This window comes from Melanotaenia boesemani, chromosome 4 (genome assembly GCF_017639745.1).
Source record: "Melanotaenia boesemani isolate fMelBoe1 chromosome 4, fMelBoe1.pri, whole genome shotgun sequence".
NCBI classification, from domain to species: domain Eukaryota; kingdom Metazoa; phylum Chordata; class Actinopteri; order Atheriniformes; family Melanotaeniidae; genus Melanotaenia; species Melanotaenia boesemani.
The window spans coordinates 106,898-131,846 of NC_055685.1; the positions used below are offsets into that span (position 1 = coordinate 106,898).

General features: G+C 47.2%; 1 protein-coding gene across 3 annotated transcripts; it reads left to right on the forward strand.

Annotated features, from left to right (window-relative positions):
* The first annotated feature begins 490 nt into the window (after window positions 1–490).
* LOC121638777 (dual specificity testis-specific protein kinase 2-like) lies at window positions 491–22,589 on the forward strand. 3 transcript variants are annotated; one of them, XM_041983755.1, is made up of 11 exons: window positions 491–625; window positions 758–936; window positions 1,140–1,774; window positions 9,207–9,328; window positions 10,666–10,714; window positions 10,834–10,980; window positions 18,254–18,336; window positions 18,436–18,526; window positions 18,780–18,863; window positions 21,010–21,096; window positions 21,173–22,589. In XM_041983755.1, exons 3-11 carry the CDS (start codon window positions 1,568–1,570, stop codon window positions 22,412–22,414), a joined length of 2,112 nt encoding a protein of 703 aa, XP_041839689.1. In that variant the 5' UTR covers window positions 491–625; window positions 758–936; window positions 1,140–1,567; the 3' UTR covers window positions 22,415–22,589. The 3 variants fall into 3 exon arrangements, with proteins under 3 accessions (XP_041839689.1, XP_041839688.1, XP_041839690.1); XM_041983754.1 differs by having other exon boundaries at window positions 491–936; XM_041983756.1 differs by having other exon boundaries at window positions 491–936; window positions 18,439–18,526.
* The last annotated feature ends 2,360 nt before the right edge of the window (window positions 22,590–24,949 follow it).

The following is a 24,949-nucleotide window of genomic DNA, read 5'->3' on the forward strand; positions in this document are numbered from 1 at the left end:
CCTGGTGGACTCCATGGTCTGTAGATCTCCAGGGTCTGCATCCTGGTGTCCTCTTCATGGTCTGTAGATCTCCAGGGTCTGCATCCTGGTGTCCTCTTCATGGTCTGTAGATCTCCAGGGTCTGCATCCTGGTGTCCTCTTCATGGTCTGTAGATCTCCAGGGTCTGCATCCTGGTGGACTCCATGGTCTGTAGATCTCCAGGGTCTGCATCCTGGTGGACTCCATCTCTGCTGCTGCAGCGTCTCTTTCCTCAGCTGATCGTCTTCTTCGTCCTGCAGACCTGCAGCGTTTGTGGGTGGAACTGATGTGTCCTAGAAGCAGGGATGGTGTCCAGTCTGAGCCTCCATCATTTCTTAAGGTTTATTAATCAAACAATAAGTCGTAACGATGTATTATTTATTTTATAGTAATTTTTAGAAAATACTGGCTTAAACATTTATTCTGAAACGTTAAACCGGAAGTCCAGCGTGTCCCTCTTACACGCTTGATTTCTGTCCGTGTCATGGCAGTCGTCCGTCCCAACAAGCCGCTGGAGAAACGCAGAACCAGACAGGATTATATGACGCCGCCGCGGTTCTGGACTGTATTTCTGGGTTCAGTTCGGCTCCAGAAACCGAACCACAGGTATTTTCTAGTCTAGACCGGCGCGGACAGACAGGTCGAGCTGAGCGTCTGCAGCCCGCCTGTCATCTGATCCCGTTACTAACAGAAGCTGCAGTTTGTGGAGAGATGGAAGTGGTGATGTTTTCATTGCAGATGCGACACATTCCTGTTCATTTCTCCAGGATTCTGTTCACCATCAGCATCATGAGGTCGACACGGTCCGTTATTCTTAATCTGGTTGAGCCGCGCAGGTCGGCGTCAACCAGAGGAGACTTATAGCCCTGAGAGGAGATTCCCTCTGGATGCTAACCCAGTGGCAGAACAAGAAGAAGGTGGGGATCGGACTTTCTGAAAGGACTTTTATTTAAAAAATAATTATAATATAATTACATATATATATATATATGCTTATTTACTATGTGTTTTTGGTCTGTTTCATAATTTTGACTGATTGATTTTGTCTGTTAAAAGGAAATGGTGATGTTTTCCTCCTTCAGCTGTATAAAACACAAATATTCCTCCGACTCTTCCACAGAAACCTGTCTGGGTCCTGCTTCCTGCTGCATTACAACTTTTAACTCCGGGATGACCGGTGGTGAGGAGGTGTTTAGGGGCTGCAGGAATACCCAGAACCGCTCCGGACACCTGGCAACATGGAGGAATAAAACCCAGGAGAAATACTGGACTCTTCACATGGGATGAAATTGATGTCAGGATCCAGAACAGATGGGTCATCTGGTTCCCTCAGAACAGATAAAGCAGATTTCTAAAACCAGTCTAGTGGTATTTTGTAGTCCACCTCAGACTTCAGCAGACTAGAACTGGTCATCCACCACCTCACAGGAAACATTCATTCTGTCACCATGACGATGGGGGGCCTCAGGACTGTGGTGGTTTGATCCACACTTCGGTTCACTCCTGTAAGAGTCCAGAGCCTCCAGAGCTTGGTGGTCTCCCAGCACCATGGACCACCACGCTGACTGCTGCTTCTGCGATCCAGAGGAGTGTCATGGAGTTCTGGATGAGCAGCCTCTCCACAGCATCCATGCACCCAACCGGATCCGGCCGTCCTCATACCGAGCCCTGAAGAGTGCCGTGTCCAGTCTGGCTCGTATCGACGACTTCTTCTGCGAGAAGATTGGCTCGGGCTTCTTCTCTGAGGTCTTTAAGGTATGTGCCTTGTGTCCTGGGTCAACGAAACAAAGAGCGGTAGTGAAGAACAGAATCTCAGAAAACTCCAGTGATGATCCAGCTTATGTGGTGTAATGATACAGTTCTGTGGTCGGGTTTGATATTTTCTGGTCTCCTTATTTTATGTTGGGATAAAATCAACATTTTGGGTTTTATTCTATATAAAAATCTATTTTATTGTTTCGTATGTTTAGTATGGTTGTGTAGAATATGCTATGGTTTGTTTCATGTGTAGTTTTTTATTGTTTCTCATAGTTTCTGGTTATTTGCGGAACTTTGTGTCAGCTGGGGATGTTTTAAAGTACTTCATAAATAAAATTTGTATGGTCTGGTATGATGTGGGATGGTGTGGTTGGTATGAAGTGGGCTTCATTAACACTGAATGAAGTATCCTAGTATCCTGTCCTCCGAGCCTCCCGGACCGGACCGGAAGTCGTAGCTTTGGTTTGAGGGTCGTGCTGCAGTGAGCCCGGTCCAGTTTGGGTGAAGAAGAGAAGATTTCCTCACAGCCTCTTGCAGACATTCAGAAACGAACTGTGTAGTTTGTGGATCTTTAACCTCCAGGTCAGTTAGCTTAGCCTTTAGTTTCCTGTTATCACTTTGAAGCTGAGTGCATAAAGTCTCTGCCTCCTCCAGCCGCTGGCAAACAGCATTTTCTTCTAGAGACGACATCTGTTGTGGTGGCTAGCGATGATTGTTTGGACTCCATCACCTTTGTCTTTAAGTTTTTGGAAGGACGTCTTGAACTTGGAGAGCAGGGCTGATCTGTGGTCGTGCTATAATAACACGTGTGCTAACATGGGCATCAGCCTTAGACTTTTCACCTGGTTTCCTGGTTTTTAGTGGTTTATGTGTTAATGAATTTGTTTTTTAAATGTGTGTCAATTGCACAGATTGATCTCTTTGCATTAACATGTTTCGTAGTCAGAGGAGCTGGTACTGCTGATGATCTGTTAATAAAATGCATTTGATTGGCTGACCCTCTTCTTTTATTCCCACAGAAGCAGAAAGTTTTTAAATAACAACGGTGTAAAATAAAGCCTGTAGTCTGTAAGCTGTCAGACTTTCTTCTCACATGTTGTCAGTTAGTGAGAGCTGAAAGACTGATGGGATGGTAGCACTCACTATCCAGACTAAGCAGATTACTCACACACCACCTGTGTGTACCTTTGTGTTGGGACATTGTGTAAATGCTCACCTATTTAGCACCAGCAGTCTAACCCTTGTAGGTAGCATTAATTGGTGGTTGGGAACTTATTGTTAAGATCAGTTTTAGCTATACTAAAAATGAATAACAAAATTGATTTTGCTACATTTTTATTTTTTTGGCAGGGTCAGATTGTCATGGGTGGACAACAAAATCCCACTGACTCCATTTAAAACCACATTTTTAATCTCAACCATAACACAATATAAACATGTATTCTCGAATGTCAGAGTTTTATTTGAGAGAAAAATAGTAAAATAAGTGATGTTTACTATTTATCATGACATGGTCCAACTTTCCCATCATAGGCCTCTGTTTGAAGCACCTGTCATTTCTCAATAATAAAACCATTATAAAAAACACTAATAATTCTCCTCCCACTTTCTCTGTAACTATTTGAAACCAGCATCAAATTTCTCAATAAGAGCATTGATTTTACACATTGCAACATTTTTAAACCACAATCAGTACTCAAAATCAAAAGGACCATTGAAAACACCCAAAAAATACTCCTTCCAACACGACTTGCAGTACAAAATGTATTACTCTATGCAGGTGAATTTTCTACACCTGATGCAGCATGTGTCAACTTTTCTTCATTTGCTTATACACAAGCAGAACTTTCCCCTCTTTTATGTGGAGTTACTGGCTGCGGCATCAGTATCAGGAACATCTGTAGTGGTGGCTGTTGAGACCTGTAATCCAGCACCATAGAGAGTGCAGCATGATTATATTGTGCTATGGTTGAGAAATTAAAAAAAGTGGTTTTATTGGGAGTCAGTGGGACTTCTTTGTAAACCTATGACCTGAAAGGATAGTAAATTTGTCCCCAGTGACCTGCTGACCTTTGAATAAAATTGAAACTAAAATATCAGAGTTTTTCAAAAGACACACTTTCTTACAAAAAATCATACCATATGGGGCTACACAACAAAAATGGTGGCCAAAAGTTGAGCAAAAAATTGCTTATGAGGACAAAACAGTCGCCTATTAGTTTACAAGGATGTAAGGTCTGGAAAGCAGCAGTTGTTTGCTCATGGCAAAGGATTAGACTGGATTCCAGCACACAATGTTCCTCTGTTATCTGAAACAGTTTCACAGAGCCATGAACCGAGCCTTTCACTGGGACTAAACGTGTGCATGGAACCAAGCCTTTTACCAGGACTAAACGTCCCAAGAACCATGGCTTTTGTCGGTATTAAACGTATCCAAGGAAACGTGACTTACGCTGGGACTACACGTGTCTCAGGAACCATGGCTTTTGCTGGGATTAAATATGTCCCAGGAACCAAGACATTCTACCGGGACTAGTCGTGTCCAAGGAAGCGAGACTTTCGTGGGGACTAAAAACCATGGCTTTCGCCGGCACCAAACGTGTCCCAGGAAACGTGGCTTTCGCCGGCACCAAACGTGTCCCAGGAAACGTGGCTTTCGCTGGGACTAAACGTGTCTCAGGAACCGTGGCTTTCACTGGCACTAAACGTGTCTCAGGAACCATGGCTTTTGCCAGGATTAAACGTTTTTCAGAAGACACACGTTCTTACAAAAAATCATACCATATGAGGCTACACAACAAAAATGGTGGCCTAAAGATGAGCAAAAAATTGCCTTAAAGGACAAAACAGTCGCCTATTAGCCTTTTTTTTAAACTTGCTTTTAATCATTTTAATGTAATTTATTATTTTATTGTGATTTTTACTATTTCTAAATATATGTAATGTCTTTGTTTTATGTAAAGCACATTGAATTGTCCTGTACATGAAATGTGCTATACAAATAAACTGCCTTGCCTTGCCTTGCCTTACAAGGGTTAAAGCGCGTAAGGCCTGGAAAGCAGCAGTTGTTTGCTCATGGCAAAGGATTAGACTGGATTCCAGCACAAAATGTTCCTCTGTTATCTGAAGCAGTTTCACAGAGCCATGAACCAAGCCTTTTACCAGGACTAAACATGTCCCAGGAACCGAGACTGTCACCGGGATTAAACGTGTCCCAGAAACCATGGCTTGCTGGGATTAAACGTGTCCCAGGAATCAAGACTTTTGCGAGGACTAAACATGTCCCAGGAGCCCTGGCTTTCGCCGGGAATAAACATGTCCCAGGAACCGAGCATTCCGCCGGGCCTAAATGTGTCCCAGGAACTGAGACTTTTCCCGGTACTAAACTTGTCCCAGGAACCGTGGCTTTCACCGGGACTAAACGTGTCTCAGGAACTATGGCTTTTGCTGGGATAAAACATGTCCCAGGAACCAAGACAATTTACCGGGACAAATTGTGTCCCAGGAACCAAGACTTTCGCGGGGACTAATCGTGTCCCAAGGACCGAGATTTTGTGGGGGCTAATCGTGTCCCAGGAACCGTGGCTTTCGCTGGTACTAAACGTGTCCCAGGAACTGAGACTTTTAACAGGAATAAACGTGTCCCAGCAACCGAGCCTTTCTCTTTGGGACTAAATGTGTCCCAGGAACCATGGCTTTTGCCTGTATTAAACTTATCCCAGGAACCGTGGCTTTCGTGGGGACTACACGTGTCTCAGGAACCATGGCTTTTGCCAGGATTAAACGTGTCCCAGGAACTGTGACATTTTACCGGGACTAATCATGTCCCAGGAACCAAAACTTTCACAGGGACTAAACGTGTCCCAGGAACCATAGCTTTTGCTGGTATTAAACGTATTCCAGGAACTGTGACATTTTACCGGGACTTATCATGTCCTAAGAACCGAGGCTTTTGTGGGGACTAATTGTGTCCCAGGAGCTGTGACTTTCCCTGGCACTAAACGTGTCCCAGGAACCGTGGCTTTCACCAGGACTAAGAATGTCCCAGTAACTGCGCCTTTCGTCGAGGCTAAATATGTCCCAGGAACCGAGTTTTTCAACAGGACTAAATGTGTCCCAGGAACCAAGCCTTTTACCGGGACTAAACGTGTCCCAGGAACTGAGACTTTTCCTGGGACTAAACGTGTCCCAGCAACCTAACCACGGAAGTTGTAGATACCAGTACACTGTAGACCTGGGAATGCTGTAGAACATGGACGCTGCAGAATGCTGGACCAGGGTCCGGGGGGGGGGGCGGATCATCAGCTGGGGTGATGCTGAGCTATTTAGACAGATCCTGATGTAGGTGTGGAGCTGGTTAAGATGGTGCCGTCTGTAGGTGGGGTACTGGTGTGATATGCTGCATCTGTCCATATTTTCACCTGCATCTTATGCTGCTGGTTTTTTCATCTGCATTCATAGCTCAGGCTGTTCCATCTCTGCAGCATTGTATTGTTTATCACAGCAGAAGGTTTCCAGGACGCTTTTCTGATGATGTGTGTGTTTACTGTGTGTTTGTGTGTCATGTGTGTGTGCGGCGGCCCAAGCCTCAGTCGTGGCACAGTGGATTTGTGCAGATTAGGAGGAGTGATGGGAAATCCAGAAAGCCTATTAGTGCTACGCTATTAATACACACAGAGAAGCATGAACGTAACAGTCCTTGTCAAACTTTACACATGACCAGTCACACCAATTTAGTCTGACATGACCACTGACCTACTCTTATCCTGATGACCTCTGACCCGGGATGTGTTGGACTATCTGACTCGTAGATGAGGTCCAACATCTTCATTCTGGTCCAGCTGTAGTGACCCCTGAAGGGAAATTAGAATAGTTTTATTTTTCCATAAATTAGAAATATAAATTATTATGAAATAATATTACAATTGAGGCTGTAGATGCAAATGTCAGACCTCAATGGGTCCGACGGAGGGACAATTCCTCTTTGGAACCCGGACCTCAACAATATTGAAGCAGTGTGGGATCATTTGGACAGAGAACAGAACAAAAGCCAGAAACATCCTAAGAAGAAAGTCCTTGAAGGATCCTGGAGAACTGTTCTCCTTGTCTAGACTGGGATACAGAATTTTTTCTGAATTGTTTCTTCTAAGCTGCTTGGCATGCTTCATCGTCCGGCCCTACAGAAAGAATGGGTTCTAACATACAGTATGTGAATGTTTATTCCAGCTCACATCACCACATTTTCAAGACTCAAACTAAATTAAAGCTGCAAGCAGCGATGAAGGCCCTCGCACCTCTGGTGCCGCTCCATCCTATTGCACCGCCCCATCAGCCGGCAACCTCCCTCCCCCAGCATGCTCGTTCTCCCTCACAGCCGTATGCTCACTCGTCCCCATGTTTTCTGCCTTGGGTGGTCATTGTCAATGGGCCAAATAATGACATCAGAAGTGTTTATGACCATGCTCTGACCAATTGTGTGAAATAAATCCAAACAAAAGCTTAGTTTTAACATCCACAGATATCAACATTGCCAGTAGGTGGCGCTATAGTGTTTTTTCATGTACTAACATGTTCAGGTTGGGACTTTAATGAAAACTACCAAATATCACGTCCTTTGGTCAACCGAGTCCAGAGTTATAGCCACTACCTGTGGCAATCCCTTCCCTTATGGCAAGGGACTGAAACCTCACAGGCAGCCATTTTTATCATGATGTTATAAAAAGTTTGTTATATTGTGAATCATGAGTTCATCAAGGATGATATTGATGAGTTTGACTAGGTTTTTAATGGTAAAAAATGTGGTACTTCCTGTTTCCAGGGGGCGGGGCTATGGCGTTGACAGCATCTGGACATGTAGATTTGGTCAGCATGGAAATGGCATGATACGTGGCCATTTTGGTTCAGATATTTTGTTTTATATGTAAGTTAAATCAATTACGTCTCTCATGGTGAGATATCAAAGTTTGAGGCCACGCCCCCGCCATGCCCTTTCTCCTTTAAGAAAGTTTTTGATAACTTTTGATCACACATGCCTCTGGAAGCTTCAGAGTGATTTTGAGGTAAATACAGTAAAATCTGTAGGAGGAGTTTGTTCGAACGCAATGCCAAGAATATGGCAAAAATGACCCTAAAAATGACACTTTTTTCAAAATGGCCGACTTCCTGTTGAAATGAGCCTATACGTTCAATAGGCAATTTTGTACATCCTGGCATGGTAAATCAATGTGGAGAATTTCATGCATGTCAGTCCACTTCCTGTTGAAAGTGGGCGGGGCTTAAAGTTGAACCAGAAGTGGTCATATGGGTCTTATCGAAGTTCGCCATGGCGCCACGGTCTGGCCTTGCATCATAGAGCAACAGTTTTCACTGGATATCATCACCAACTTGTTTTCAGCTGTCTGACCCAGTTTGACCCCGGTTGTGTTCAAAATGTCAGAGAAGTGGGTCTTCGAGTAAAATACATGACTTCCTGTCGCCAGGGGGCGTGGCCTATTCATAATCCAATAATTACCATGTAGATGTCTTGAGGATTGGATTAGTATCAGACATGGCCATTTTGGTTTCGATATGTTGTTTTATGTGGGAGTTATAACAATTTTGTCTTTCATGGCGAGACATCAAACTTTGAGGCCACGCCCCCTCTACGCCCTTACTCCTTTGAGAAAGTTTTTGATAACTTTTGATCACACATGCCTTCTGAACATCCTGAGCCATTTTGGTGTCAGTACGATAATATCTCTAGGAGGAGTTTGTTCAAATGCAAGGTCGGTAAAACGCCAAAATGGTGACTTTGAACCAAAATGGCCGACTTCCTGTTCTTTTTAGGGTAGTACTCCAAGAGGATTTTTTGTTTGCCTCACCTTTTAGAACATGTGTAGCGAATTTCATAAAAATTGATGACGTGCAGTGGCGGGGCACCATATATAGGTGGCGCTCTCGTTCAATTTTACCCGAACAGTCCCGAGCACCCCAAAATACGAAATTTTTCACATTCCAATGGAGGGGGGGCAAAATTTGGTGAGTTTTCGAGCTTGGCCAGTCCCCCCAAAATGCGTTTGAGTTTGGAGAAGAAGAAGAAACGCTTGCAAAACAATAGGCCTTCGCATCGCTGTAGGTGCTCGGGCCTAATTATAATGAAATAAAGTACAGATATTTTTAAACATGAGGACAATTTAACAGTATAAGCAGAGTCTTCATTTTATTAAATACTTTTTATTTCATGCTTTGGGTTTCTTTAAAACAAAGTGAAAGACTTTAGTGGACAGTTTTATTTTCAACTAAACAAAAATTCAGGATGTTGAAGGCGTGAAAAGGCCGGAATGCGTTAAATAATTTGTTCTCGTACGAGGTGTACAGTTGGATTTTATAGGAAATGTAAAACATCCTGAAACTTTGGACTCGTTTACAACCCTGTCTTCTTTCTCTGCAGGTGCAGCATCGGATCACAGGACAGGTGATGGCGCTGAAAATGAACACGCTTGCAAGCAACAAAGCTAACATGCTACGAGAAGTGCAACTAATGAACAGACTTTGCCATCCCAATATACTCAGGTAAGGAAATATGGTGTAAATGAGCCTCATTTCTGTATTTTTGTGTAATTTATTAGCATATCAGTTTGTTTACTGAGACATTTTTATATTTCTGTACTTATTTTTATTTTGGCAGTGTCATCTCCAACGGTGGCGACCGGGCCATGGAGCCTGTTACCATTTTATATGTTTATATATATGTGTGTGTGTGTGTGTGTGTGTGCCGATAGATCAGATCCATGAGAAGTTGGTTTTAGCTCAGTTGATCATCATCTTCAGGAGCCGGTTGGCTGATTGGATTTTGGTTATCGGATTGGATGAAATCTTGAAAATAGGTTCTTCAAAAGGGAAATCCGGATTCTGAAATCGGGTTGGATCACGTAATCCAACCCTGGTTGTTATCCGAATAAAACCCTCCGTTTGGTTTGTGCAGAACTCCTGAGTATATATCCGGATAACTTTGAAACCAGGATAATCCTGCTCCCAGCAGAGGGAGGATTACAAGGCGGATTTCAGGAAGAACAGGCGGTACAACAGCTGATCAGATAATAGAACTTTTTATTCGCTGCAGATGCTTTTATTTGTATGTTGCACCTGACTGGCTCCTGTTCAGTCTGTCAACATCGTACAGCAAAAATAACACGACATCATCATGTCCCCATGAAATAACACCCACAACACATTCTGTAACACACACAATAATCCATCTTCCTGTCGGTCATCGCTGCATAATCAGAGAAGAACCTGTCAGAAGTAATAACGACGCATCCCTCACCACACGTCCCGTCCGTCCTCATTCTGACAGAAAGCCAGAGGTTGGGCCTCATCGTGGGGCTCCAGTCGTCATTAACCTGTCACAGAGAGGGATGCTTTTTTATTTAAGGAGTTCCCGAAATATCCACAATGTTGTCATTAACAGATTAGTGCATATTTGTTGTGGCTCTGATGAGAAGTCATAAAATTATACAGGAAGTGGATGTTCATGGTTTCCTGTGTGTTGTCGCAAAGGGAAGAGTGACGCCATCCCAGCTCTTCCAGCTGTTCTTCACACAGCTGGAAGCCTGCAGTGATCTACATGCTGGAAATCCAGATTCGGTGATCCTGAAAAATGGGAAAACCTGGTTAAAAGTGAGCTGGATTATGTGATCCGCCATCTAAAAAAATGGGATTTCCAAATCCAGATAGATTTAATCCAGATTACATTTTTTTGAACAACTGGCTTTCACAGCAGCTGTTCCTCCAGTGGGCACCAGGGGGTGACACATTCAGCTCGTTTCTGTGGGAGGTTTTTATGCACCATGCAATCTGAATGATGATGATGGATGTGGACTTCCTCATGTGTCTCCATTTGTTTCCAGGTTCCTGGGTGTTTGTGTGCATGAAGGGCAGCTCCATGCTCTGACTGAGGTACAGCTGTTGCTCTACGTTCTTCCTCATTACACTTGTTCAGGCAGCTAAATCTTCATCATGCTGTGCTGCTTCTTCATGACGAGACGAATTAACGTTGGCGCTCTTTTTCTCTGCAGTACATAAATGGAGGGAACCTGGAGCAGCTGCTGGACAGCGACCTGTACCTGTCGTGGGTCATCAGGATGGGTCTGTCCCTGGACATCGCCCGAGGGCTCCAGTACCTCCACAGCAAGGGCATTTTCCACAGAGACCTCACCTCCAAGGTACGGCAGAGGTCTGCAGCTTACAGCGGGGGGGGGGGGGGCCTGAACCATGTACCCAGGGTGGCGTTAGGCCTTGCCTTTCTGATCATAGAGCTCTACACTGATGTCTAGATGCTGGTCTCCTGTTTCCACTTCACCTGCGAAGACTCCAGCTGGACCATCGGTTGGCTGCATCATCCAGGCCTTTCAGGAAGCAGAAACCGGCGTACGCCAATCATAGTCAACTTTTGGGATTTATAAAAACCAAACTTGACAGGAAAATGTTCCTACCTTCTCGGCAACTCTGACCCAGGCGTACGCTCAGAATCTGGAAAAACGGGAAATGGGGACACCAGCGGTCCAGAATAACATCAAGGAAATGATGTGAAATGTGAGACATTTGTACACAATCCACTCTTACCTTCCACACCACATGTTAGATATTAAAGCTGTTTGCAGAAATTAGACACGTTCCATATTAATCCTCCTAAGAGCCACGCTCGGGGAAAACCAGGATTTCCAGGAAAAAGGGAGATGATGTTAATAAGAAGCTCAACCACTAAAACATGTTCTGTCACTGTGAAACAATACTTCATGTTATAAAACCCATCCAGATAAATAAGGAGCCAGTCTGCTGCCAGCATTTAGCAGCCAGTGTGGAAAGTAGCTTTGGTCCTTCAGTCCAGAAGAGCGGGACCAGACTGGAGGCTGGAGGTCCAGAAGTGATGCTACGCTAACGAAACACGCAAGAGGAGGATTTCCTTTATTTATTCTTACACAATGTTTTTATTCTAATTTCTGTCCACATGGTCTTTATTTCCCACAACTTCTCGTCCACATGGTTAATAGCGGTGATGGTGTCCCTCTGCACCGCCCACCCAGCTGGAGCTCTGCCCACCCTGCTGGAGCACCGCCCACCCAGCTGGAGCACCAGGAACTGAAAAGAAATATTATTATAACACTAAATAAACTGCTACCAGTCTCAGGTGTATCTGTACATGTTCATTTTCTAGATGAAAACAAAGGACTAAATGAGCTGGTCCTCCTCTCTGGCATCTCTGACACGGCGTTGACAGCATCTCCACCTGCTGCCCTCCTCCACCTTTCTGACCTGGTGATGACCACTCCGCCCCCACCAGATAAAACCTGTTCTAGTTTTCCAACATGGTCCTTCAGGATCTCAGTCCCACATTCCGGAGAAATCCTCTTCTTCCCTCTTGTCCCTCCCGAGCCATCATGGAAATGATGTGATGAATATGTATTACCTGACCTTTTATAGCCACCGTGTGGGCGGGGCAAGGCGTTCCCACGTGCACCAGCTTTAGAGTTGATTCTGATTTATAAGCGGAAACAGGCGTGGGATGTGCATGTGCACACTTTTATAAATCTGGAAGGTTTTATGCACCATTTTTCCTGTTTTTCCTGAGTACGCTGCCTGTAGTCTGCTTCACTACTCTTAGGTTTAGATGTGAGGACCCGGATAATCAGGACAGTGGTGCTTATTTCACCTGATGCTGAGGTTTAGACCAGACGAAGTCTGTTTTAGGTCAAATATGAATGTTTAGAAATAATTTAGTTGCCGAAGGTGATCAATAAATCATTGTTTACACGGGTTATCCTCTCCTGGCGCAGCTCTGTGGGCTCAATATTAAGTCATAAAGATTTTGCAGCTGTAAGTGAATGTTTGCAAATTAATTCAGTTTGCATCTGTAAATCAGCTGGTCGCCCTGTAAAAACAATCTGCCAGAAAAATCACGTTTGCACATGTACAGAAAGGATCTACATTTTTATAATAAAAAAAAAATGTTGAAAATTAAAACAAAGTTTTTTCTTTAAAAAACAACCCTGTTCACAGATGCTAAGCGCAAAACTGCATGCGAGACTCTGAAGTTGTGAATTTTGTCCTTATCTCTACCTTATTGCTACCTGATTTGATGGTGACTAATCAAACTATCCAATCACCGAGCAGATGGCTTCCTAACCTCCCACACTGCTGCAGGCTCTTAAAGGGGAGTGGATCAATCCTACAGACGGTTACGGTGCGACCAGAGAGGTTTATTAAATGACACCGGCTGCGACAGTTTCTGTAACAGAATGGTGATTCAGTTCAGGTGTGGAGCTGCAGGAGGTCGGGAAGCTTTTCTAACTTTACTTCTCCTCATGAAAAGGGTTATAAAAACATTTGCTGATCGTAGCTACATTTACATGGAGAAATATTTCACCAATCAGAGTGGACATTCCAGCTGACATGTTTACACTAGATCAAGCGATAGATCAGTTGTATTTACAGATTTAACACCATGGTAACGCTGTGACAAGCGCAGTGACCACTAGTTCAGAAGACTTTCTTTTTAAGACGGGATTGATGCTGGAGATGATAGGATCGATGGTGGAGACGAAGGGTATCAAAGGTGGAGACAACAGGATCCACGGTGGAGAACACTAGATCAACGTGGAGATGATGGGATCGACGGTGGAGACAACGGGATCAAAGGTGGAGACGACTGGATCGATGTGGAGACAGCGGGATCGAAGGTGGAGACGACGGGTATCAAAGGTGGAGACGACGCGATTTACCCCAGAGACGACGGATTCGAAGGTGGAGACGATGGGATTCACGCCGGAGACGACGGGATCGAAGGTGGAGACGACGGGTATCAAAGGTGGAGACGACAGGATCCACGGTGGAGACGACTGGATCAATGGCGGAGACAGCAGGATCGAAGGTGGAGACGGTGGGTATCAAAGGTGAAGACGACAGGATCCATGGTGGAGACGAATGGGATCGAAGGTGGAGATGACGGTATCGATGGTGGAGACGACTGGATCGACGTGGAGATGATGGGATTGAAGGTGGAGACGACAAGATTGATGGTGGAGACGACAGGATCGATGGTGGAAACGGCAGGATCAAAGGTGGAGACGACGGCATCGAAGGTGGAGACGGCAGAATCGACGTGGAGATGATGGGATCGAAGGTGGAGACAACAAGATTGATGGTGGAGACGACAGGATCGATTGTGGAAATGGCAGGATCAAAGGTGGAGACGACGGCATCGAAGGTGGAGACGGCAGGATCGATGGTGGAGACGGCAGGATCGACGGTGAAAACGGCGGGATCGAAGGTGGAGACGACGGGATCGAAGGTGGAGACGACAGGATTGATGGTGGAGACGACTGGATCAATTTGGAGGAGACGACGGGATCGAAGGTGGAGACGACAAGATAGATGGTGGAGTCGACAGGATTGACGGTGGAGACGACGGGATCGAAGGTGGAGACGACAGGATCGATGGTGGAAACGGCGGGATCGAAGGTGGAGACGACGGGATCGAAGGTGGAGACGACGGGATCGAAGGTGGAGACGACAGGATTGATGGTGGAGACAACGGGATCGAAGGTGGAGACGACAGGATCGATGGTAGAAACGGCAGGATCAAAGGTGGAGACGACGGCATCGAAGGTGGAGACGGCAGGATCGACGTGGAGATGATGGGATCGAAGGTGGAGACGACAAGATTGATGGTGGAGACGACAGGATCGATGGTGGAAATGGCAGGATCAAAGGTGGAGACGACGGCATCGAAGGTGGAGACGGCAGGATCGACATGGAGATGATGGGATCGAAGGTGGAGACGACAAGATTGATGGTGGAGACGACAGGATTGATGGTGGAAATGGCAGGATCAAAGGTGGAGACGACGGCATCGAAGGTGGAGACGGCAGGATCGATGGTGGAGACAGCAGGATCGACGGTGGAAACAGCGGGATCGAAGGTGGAGACGACGGGATCGAAGGTGGAGACGACAGGATTGATGGTGGAGACGACTGGATCAATGTGGAGGAGACGACGGGATCGAAGGTGGAGACGACAAGATCGATGGTGGAGACGACGGGATCGAAGGTGGAGACAACAGGATTGATGGTGGAAACGGCGGGATCGAAGGTGGAGACGACGGGATCGAAGGTGGAGACGACAGGATTGATGGTGGAGACGACGGGATCGAAGGTGGAGACGACGGCATCGAAGGTGGAGACGGCAGGATCGACGTGGAGATGATGGGATCGAAGGTGGAGACGACAAGATTGATGGTGGAGACGACAGGATCGATGGTGGAAATGGCAGGATCAAAGGTGGAGACGACGGCATCGAAGGTGGAGACGACAAGATTGATGGTGGAGACGACAGGATCGATGGTGGAAATGGCAGGATCAAAGGTGGAGACGACGGCATCGAAGGTGGAGACGGCAGGATCGACGTGGAGATGATGGGATCGAAGGTGGAGACGACAAGATTGATGGTGGAGACGGCAGGATCGACGGTGGAAACGGCGGGATCGAAGGTGGAGACGACGGGATCGAAGGTGGAGACGACAGGATTGATGGTGGAGACGACTGGATCAATGTGGAGGAGACGACGGGATTGAAGGTGGAGACGACAAGATTGATGGTGGAGTCGACAGGATTGACGGTGGAGACGACGGGATCGAAGGTGGAGACAACAGGATTGATGGTGGAAACGGCGGGATCGAAGGTGGAGACAACGGGATCGAAGGTGGAGACGACAGGATTGATGGTGGAGACGACAGGATCGAAGGTGGAGACGACGGCATCGAAGGTGGAGACGGCAGGATCGACGTGGAGATGATGGGATCGAAGGTGGAGACGACAAGATTGATGGTGGAGACGACAGGATCGATGGTGGAAATGGCAGGATCAAAGGTGGAGACGACGGCATCGAAGGTGGAGACGGCAGGATCGATGGTGGAGACGACGGCATCGAAGGTGGAGACGGCAGGATCGACGTGGAGATGATGGGATCGAAGGTGGAGACGACAAGATTGATGGTGGAGACGACAGGATCGATGGTGGAAACGGCAGGATCAAAGGTGGAGACGACGGCATCGAAGGTGGAGACGGCAGGATCGACGTGGAGATGATGGGATCGAAGGTGGAGACGACAAGATTGATGGTGGAGACGACAGGATCGATGGTGGAAATGGCAGGATCAAAGGTGGAGACGACGGCATCGAAGGTGGAGACGGCAGGATCGACGTGGAGATGATGGGATCGAAGGTGGAGACGACAAGATTGATGGTGGAGACGACAGGATCGATGGTGGAAATGGCAGGATCAAAGGTGGAGACGACGGCATTGAAGGTGGAGACGGCAGGATCGATGGTGGAGACAGCAGGATCGACGGTGGAAACGGCGGGATCGAAGGTGGAGACGACGGGATCGAAGGTGGAGACGACAGGATTGATGGTGGAGACGACTGGATCAATGTGGAGGAGACGACGGGATCGAAGGTGGAGACGACAAGATCGATGGTGGAGTCGACAGGATTGACGGTGGAGACGACGGGATCGAAGGTGGAGACGACAGGATTGATGGTGGAGACGACAGGATCGAAGGTGGAGACGACGGCATCGAAGGTGGAGACGGCAGGATCGACGTGGAGATGATGGGATCGAAGGTGGAGACGACAAGATTGATGGTGGAGACGACAGGATCGATGGTGGAAATGGCAGGATCAAAGGTGGAGACGACGGCATCGAAGGTGGAGACGGCAGGATCGATGGTGGAGACGACGGCATCGAAGGTGGAGACGACAGGATCGACGTGGAGATGATGGGATCGAAGGTGGAGACGACAAGATTGATGGTGGAGACGACAGGGTCGATGGTGGAAACGGCAGGATCAAAGGTGGAGACGACGGCATCGAAGGTGGAGACGGCAGGATCGACGTGGAGATGATGGGATCGAAGGTGGAGACGACAAGATTGATGGTGGAGACGACAGGATCGATGGTGGAAATGGCAGGATCAAAGGTGGAGACGACGGCATCGAAGGTGGAGACGGCAGGATCGACGTGGAGATGATGGGATCGAAGGTGGAGACGACAAGATTGATGGTGGAGACGACAGGATCGATGGTGGAAATGGCAGGATCAAAGGTGGAGACGGCAGGATCGATGGTGGAGACGGCAGGATTGACGGTGGAAACGGCGGGATCGAAGGTGGAGACGACAGGATTGATGGTGGAGACGACTGGATCAATGTGGAGGAGACGACGGGATCGAAGGTGGAGACGACAAGATCGATGGTGGAGTCGACAGGATTGACGGTGGAGACGACGGGATCGAAGGTGGAGACGACAGGATTGATGGTGGAAACGGCGGGATCGAAGGTGGAGACGACGGGATCGAAGGTGGAGACGACAGGATTGATGGTGGAGATGACGGGATCGAAGGTGGAGACGACAGGATCGATGGTGGAAACGGCAGGATCAAAGGTGGAGACGACGGCATCGAAGGTGGAGACGGCAGGATCGACGTAGAGATGATGGGATCGAAGGTGGAGACGACAAGATTGATGGTGGAGACGACAGGATCGATGGTGGAAACGGCAGGATCAAAGGTGGAGACGACGGCATCGAAGGTGGAGACGGCAGGATCGACGTGGAGATGATGGGATCGAAGGTGGAGACGACAAGATTGATGGTGGAGACGACAGGATCGATGGTGGAAATGGCAGGATCAAAGGTGGAGACGACGGCATCGAAGGTGGAGACGGCAGGATTGATGGTGGAGACGGCGGGATCGAAGGTGGAGACGACAGGATCGAAGGTGGAGACGACAGGATTGATGGTGGAGACGACTGGATCAATGTGGAGATGATGGGATCGAAGGTGGAGACGACAAGATCGATGGTGGAGTCGACAGGATTGACGGTGGAGACGACGGGATCGAAGGTGGAGACGACAGGATTGATGGTGGAAACGGCGGGATCGAAGGTGGAGACGACGGGATCGAAGGTGGAGACGACAGGATTGATGGTGGAGACGACTGGATCAATGTGGAGATGATGGGATCGATGGTGGAGACGATGGGATCGAAGGTGGAGACGACAGGATTGATGGTGGAGACGACTGGATCAATGTGGAGATGATGGGATCGAAGGTGGAGACGACAAGATCGATGGTGGAGTCGACAGGATTGACGGTGGAGACGACGGGATCGAAGGTGGAGACGACTGGATCGACGTGGAGATGATGGGAGCGATGGTGGAAACAACAGCCAGATCAGTCAAGACTGATACGTGCTGATGCAGTCATGGACTGAGGTCCAGGCATTAGATGATTTTAACGTGTTATTTATGTGTTACAGCTGTATCGTGTAGTTTATAGCAGATGGTTCATGTTTGTAATGTGGCTGCAAGGTAGGAAAACGTGTTTTACATTTGTAGGGGTTTTAGTTTGTTGAAGGTGTAATTTGTGGAGTTTTTCTCTTCAGAACTGTCTGGTTCGCTGTGATAGCGGCAAGTTCACTGCTGTGGTGGGAGACTTCGGCCTGGCTGAGAAGATTCCTGATTACAGGTGGGTGGGGGGGACACCTGGGATCAGGTCTTCCCTCTGCTGTGGTCTACGTCTAAATCTAATAAATACCCGCTGATGACGGAGTACGTCTGATTGCAGCAGCTCTGTGGAGAAGAAGCCTCTGGCTATCGTGGGCTCTCCATACTGGATGGCTCCTGAAGTCCTGAGAGGAGAGCTGTATAACGAGAAGGTAAAATGATTTCTTCTGAACGCTGACCAACATGTCAGGAATATTCAGAATATATTCATGTTTTGATGAAAACGGTTGTTTTTATCTTTAAACTTTAATTTTACCTTGAATATCTGAGGTATTAAAGCAGCTGCTCAGCATCATTCTGCTATACTGATGCTCTACCAGGAGGGAAGGTTCAGCTTTATCTAGTTAAAGCCAGGAAGCTAAGGGATCATGTCCTTGATCAGGACAGATGTGTTCCTCTGTTCAGGTGGACGTGTTTGCTTACGGCATCATCCTGTGTGAGATCATCGCCCGAATTGAAGCTGATCCCGACTTCTTACCCAGGACGGAGGTAGGCCTTTGCGACTAGCTGTTTTAGGTTGTTGTAACCAAAACTGTTAAAAGATTTTCTGTGTTTGGATGAAACCTGAACTCTGCTGGCTGTTGGCATCGTGATTCCAGAAGAATAAATGACATATTGGAAGTCATTTACAGATTTTCTTTGCATAAAAACACTGCAAGTGTCGAGCCAGCATCTAATCTGTGCTGCCTCATTTCCGTCATTACACAGGTGCACTGAGGAAGACCGCAAGCCGGGATAGAACTGGACAGTGATCTGTGTTGTTGGGATTTAGCAGCATCAAGCACATTATTATTAATATGAAAATATTCCACTCTTCCATTTCCTACATCGCTGAGTCAGATTAAGGGTTGCGGGGAAGCTGGTGCTGATTCCAGCAATTAGCAGGCAAGAAGAACCGGTTGCCAGTATGAAAATATTAACATTATCAGATATGACGTAATAATGTTATTAATAATATTTCTTTACCTCATAGTGCCACCCATTTTAATATAACACAGTAAAATGAAAAGCAGGGATCTAATCTATATATTAATCAATCAATTCCTTTATTAATTCCTTTATTGTCCCCGGAGGGAAATTGGTTTTGCAGCCAGACATACGTCACAATAATTTAAAACATCAGAACCAACGGCATGTGTCAACAAAGAGATACACACAATCCAATAACAATAAATAATATAAAAAAAAGGATAAATAAAATCTCAGGTTTGAGCAAAAAGAGAGACCAGGTAAGTAGGTCACAGGTGGGCAGCAGCAGGGACAAACAACACCCGAAATCTGTCTTCCCTACAGCCACCCTGAAACAACCCCCCGAAGGTGAAAGACCAGCTCCCTCTGGAGAGGCTGGTTCAATATGGGTCCCAGAACTTTACCAGCAGCTTTCACTGAACTACGTAACTGGTACTTGTTGGCCAGATTTAAGCTCCCAAACCAGAAATTATACACAAAGATAAAATGGATTCAGTTACACTTTTAGAAAAAAGACATGTGAGTGCCAACATTAAAAGATCTCGTCTTTCTTGTAAACAATAACCTCTTCTGAACCTTTCTAGTCAGTGTGAGGCTCAAATCATAATTTATTGTCTAGAACCACACTCAGATATGTAGAGCTGTCCACCTTCTCCGTGGCAGCTGCTTTAATAAAAGTAGACGGGTGGGTTGGTGGAGACTTTCTAAAATTCATGACCAGATACCTATGTATCGTTAAGCCAAATCAGCGTGTAGTCGCTAGCGACATGACTTCTACGCCTTCATCTGTCCAGAGGGAACGCAAACAACGACAGACTAAGATGTGCAGTAGTTTATTACACATGACTGATACAGCAGGTAGATCACCATAGGCAGAAAATATTTACCACACACACGGCTGAGCCGGAAGTTTCTTGAGGCGGGATCCTGGAGTTTTCGGTGGCAGTATCCTGGATCCTGGAGTTTTCGGTGGCAGTATCCTGGAGTTTCTGGAGGCTGGATCCTGGATCCTGGAGTTTTCGGTGGAGGGATCCTGGAGTTTTCGGAGGAGAGATCCTGGAGTTTTCGATGGCGGGATCCTGGAGTTTCTGGAGGCGGGATCCTGGAGTTCTGGAGGCGGGATCCTGGAGTTCTGGAGGCGGGATCCTGGAGTTTTCAGTGGTAGTATCCTGGAGTTTCTGGAGGCTGGATCCTGGAGTTTCTGGAGGCAGGATCTGGGAGTTCTCGGTGGTTAACATGGTGGGAATAATGAAACATGTTTCACTAAATTATCCTTTAAGTTTAGGACCAGTTTAACGTTAGTTATCCCAGGAACATAGACTTATTTATGCTTACGGAAGTGGAAACTAATTCAGAACTGAATGGTCCCTAAAGGTGATAAGTAAACATACATATGTGTGTGTGTGTGTTTGTGTGTAAAAATACTATTTATACAATTCATAAATATCCAGGTAAAAATATGAATAAGGAGACAATATGAGATACAAGATGAAAAACAGAAGTACAGAGGTGCATGAAGGAAAGAATCGAGGAATCAGGTGATCTCAGCCCCCCCGTTTACAAAATCCTGGAGGACGCCCAGACCTCTGCTCGAAACAGCTGACGGATTTTTATTGGTTTGTTTCCATTTAAACGAATCAAACCCTGGTGGTGTTCTTCCCTGTAGGACTTCGGTCTGGATGTGGATGCGTTCGAGAACATGATTGGAGATTGTCCTTCTGCATTCTTCAGCCTCGCGGTTACCTGCTGTAGCGTAAGCACCCCCACCCCCACCATGAGCCAACACTGTCATGTCTTTGCTGCTAACATGTTTTCTCTTTATCTTTTAGATGAGTGCGGAGAGGCGCCCCGCCTTCTCAGACATCGTCCTTTCCTTGGAGGTCCTGGGGAGGGAAGAAGAGCGAGGGATGCCTGTCAGAGGCTGGAAGAGTTCTGTGACAGTGGACGTCAGCCTGTACCGCCACCGCAGCTCTCCCTGTCACCCTGGCGACGCCATCCAGATGCAGCAGGGCCTGGCCAGGAGCCAATCAGACATGTTGCCTCCTGCAGCTCTGACTCCGCCCCTTCTCGGGACACCTGCTCGGGTGAACCCCTTCTCTCTACGACAGGACCTGAATGGTGGACGTTGTAAACTCTTGGATACGCCCAGTAAGTCCGTGATCTCCCTGACCTTCACCCTGCCAGCCCTTCGGGATAGGTGCGCCTCCCCCCGCCTTCTCAGAGGGACAGCGGGGTTACAAGTGCCGCCGAGGAGGTGCCAGTCCCTCCCCTGCACACCAGAAATCAGACGGACTTTGGCCTTCCCAGAGGAGGAGGAAAACTCTGAGGAGGGAGGTTTTAGTGGTGAGGATGAGGAATGTGGAGGGGAGAAGAGAAGGGTGGATGAGGAGATGGTAGACTGTATGGACATGATTGAGAGGACAGACTCACTACACAATGAAGAGGACCAGGTCGACGAGGATTCAGGACTTCCTGTTGAGCTGGAGATGGTGTCTCTGGAGAGGCTGGATGAGGAGGAGGGGGAAGAGAGTGTCTTCCTCACTGAACCCATGGATTGCACCAAGTCTCCAGAGCCAGCAGAGAGAATCCTGGAGTCCACCCCAGTAAAACCACTGCTCACCTCCACCTCCTCCCTTGGGACCAACAGCTGGAGACTTCACGTCTTTAACGGACCGCCTCCTCTGCCTCCACTAGACAACAATAACACTTCAGCTCTTGTGATTGGCCAGCAGGTGCAGTGGGGTGGAGGTCGGCGTTCTAACGGGTACAGCGGGGCCCAGGTCTTATCCTCTGACCTGGCTGCTGGCTCCTCAGAACAAGACGAAGTACTTTCCTGTCCCGGCTGCTGTCTGGTGGGTTTGACTTTTCCCTCTGTGTGCCTCCAGGGATCAGGTGCTGTGCCCGGCCCCCATCGGAGGGCCTCTTTACCCCGACAGCGGCCGTACCGCAACCTCAACGGTGCCATAACAGGTAGCAGCACCTCCTCATCAACAGCCAAAGATCTCCTGTGTCTAGTGGTGGGGGGGCCTTCCATGCCGTGTGAGCCGGGCCGGCCGCTACCAGAGGCATAGCTCTAAAACCGGCATGGAGGACACTTCATGGTGGACTTGCACAGCACTAAAAGCCACTAAAGGTTTTACTGCTAGTCCTGAGAACTAATCTCAGACAGTGAATCGATACGAGGAGCAACGGCTCGGTATCAGGGGGCAACAACTCAGTATCGGGGGGCAGCGGGTCGGTACCGGGCAACTATACCGTCTCTGGAAGGTGTTGATCCAAGCTGACGTGGTGATGCAAACTGTCTCTGCTACATCTTCTGCAATACACGTGCTCATTGTTGTCGTTTGAGAGGGGCGGAGCTTGACGGAGCATGGCTGGGTCTGTGTTTGTGATTGGTTGGGAGAAAGTAACAACTGTAGCATTAAGCTACATGATAGGCTAGAATGAAAAAGAAAGAACACTGGTTTTCTATTGAACTTTTTATCCACCTTTTTTTTTCTACCGCACTACACATCTATCAATCGATATATATTGTCATCGAATTATCATCCAGCCCTACTCCATACCTAATTTTTCTTAGTTTATGGAGAAAATTGTGAAGGAAAAAGCAACTTTGCGTGGCAGCGTTGGTGCACACTGAGAGAAGGCGACATGATTGACAACAGTTGTGTTGAACTGGCAGGTGCTGCTCCAGGATTATTTATAGTTCGTAGAAAGTATTTGTACATTTTTCTAGCAGCTGAACTGGACGCTTATGCTGATTTAAGGGAGGAAACTTCCAGGGCTTCTCATTTAAACTGTATTTTACACCTAAGTTTTGAGCACGTTGAGCTTTGTGCCACAGGTGTGTTATATGTGTGTGTGTTTATATTTCATGAAGTGTGTGTATGACGTTACTTTTACTTTAATAAACTGCACAAGTTTCATCCTTGGGCATCTTCTGTCCCATGGATTCAGCATATTTCTGTCTTTTTCTCTGTACCAATGACGTGAGGTGTGAAGCTGGTTATTGTACATCATTCCACACACTGTGTGTGTTTGTCTACTGAGCTCAAGATGAGGAGATGCATGGATTTCTGTTGGTTTTAAATCACGGCTGCTTTTTTTCCATCTTTTCTGTGGTTGTACAGGTAGAGACCTACCTGCAGTCATCTGATAATAAACATGGCTGTAAAAACCATGTGCTCCTTCATTCGTCTATCTGCTCAAATCCAAGTTTTAGAAGTTTTGCCCCTTTCTTTTAAGTTATACTTCCAATCCGTAGTATGTTAGCCATTATTTTTAACATAAGGAAAGGTTTTAACTGACCGGACTGTAGGACAGAAGTTACCCGTTACAGCTACTTATCTGTAGACCTCCCTCACGGGTAACTTGCAGTGTGCAAGAAGTGTCATTCGGCTTACTGGCGCTTGGAAATCAAACAGCTGGGTCATCATTGGAAAGCAAGAAGGGTGTTGCGGTTTTGGATTTGCAGGCTGATGTCGGAGAGGCCTCAACTGGGAGCCAGACCAAAGGCTCCTGTGTTAACCTCCACAACTAACCACCCTAACTGCAGGACTAAACCATCCTGGGCGGAGGTGGCTTGTGGTGATTGGACCAGCTCGGGTGCAGGATCTCACCGACCGCTCCTGGGATTATCAAACCGCTACGCTGTTCTGTCCGATGTGGTTCCTGCTCACCCATCCAAAGCGGGTCCACCAAGCCTGGCTGCAACATCTGGATCTGGTTCCTCCAGTCGCTCTGAAGCTCAATACTGACAGGCAGAACCCACGAGATAGTGCAGCGGCGAAGTCCACCTTCTACTCTCGTCGCTGGAGGATGCTGAAAGAGGCCATGATGAGAAGCAGCACAGGAGGTTGCAGTCATCCAGTGACAGTTCACCCAATGCAAAAATGCCCAAAGGAGTCTGTTCCTCCATGGTCGGGCAGTACAGCGCACGTTGATGGGACCAGTTTCCCTTTTGCTGGAGCCCGGTCATCTCTTCGGCTGCTTTTCTGGCCCACAATGCTGATTGTCGGCGACTCCATAATTCAGCTTCAGGATCTGCTCCCCTCTGTTCCCTCTTCTATCGGGCTCGTGATTAGGCTCTTTCCGACTGTAGGAACCTTTTGCAGTTCCTATAATCTTTTCAGGAACCAGGCCGTTTTTTCGCGCATTCCGACATATAGGAACTAGGGACCAAAGCTCTCAGTTCCTAGAACCATTTTAGCTCCTGCTCCGTGACTGGTAGCTACGCCCCTTGCCAGATTTCCGCATTTTGTGTCCCCGCCACATTTAAAAAACACGGTTGCACATACGGACAAAAACAACAGAGGAGGTCGAAGCTCTTCTGACCGTCTACGCCACAGAGGATTTTCAGAGAGGTTTTGAAGGTTCGCAGCGAAATATAAAAATATTCCTGACGATCAGCTCTCAGTCAGAGAACGCGGGATAACGCGAAGCAGCGCACGTAGAAAACTCACACAAGACTACAAATAAATTAAGGACCACGACAACCGGAGTGGGACGAACCGAACAAACAGTAAATTGGACAGCTTGTACCACCGACATGTTTACTCTGTCAACGCCGCAGCAAATGACTCCTGCGTGCGGCAGGAAAAGCCAGT

Bases quoted from the DNA above. Each gene is read 5' to 3' on its own strand.
- LOC121638777 (XM_041983754.1), top strand. From the start codon at position 1,568: ATGGACCACCACGCTGACTGCTGCTTCTGCGATCCAGAGGAGTGTCAT. The intron at 1,775-9,206 runs GTATGTGCCTTG...CTTTCTCTGCAG, and splicing joins TCTTCTCTGAGGTCTTTAAG to GTGCAGCATCGGATCACAGG. The intron at 18,527-18,779 runs GTAAAATGATTT...TCCTCTGTTCAG, and splicing joins GAGAGCTGTATAACGAGAAG to GTGGACGTGTTTGCTTACGG.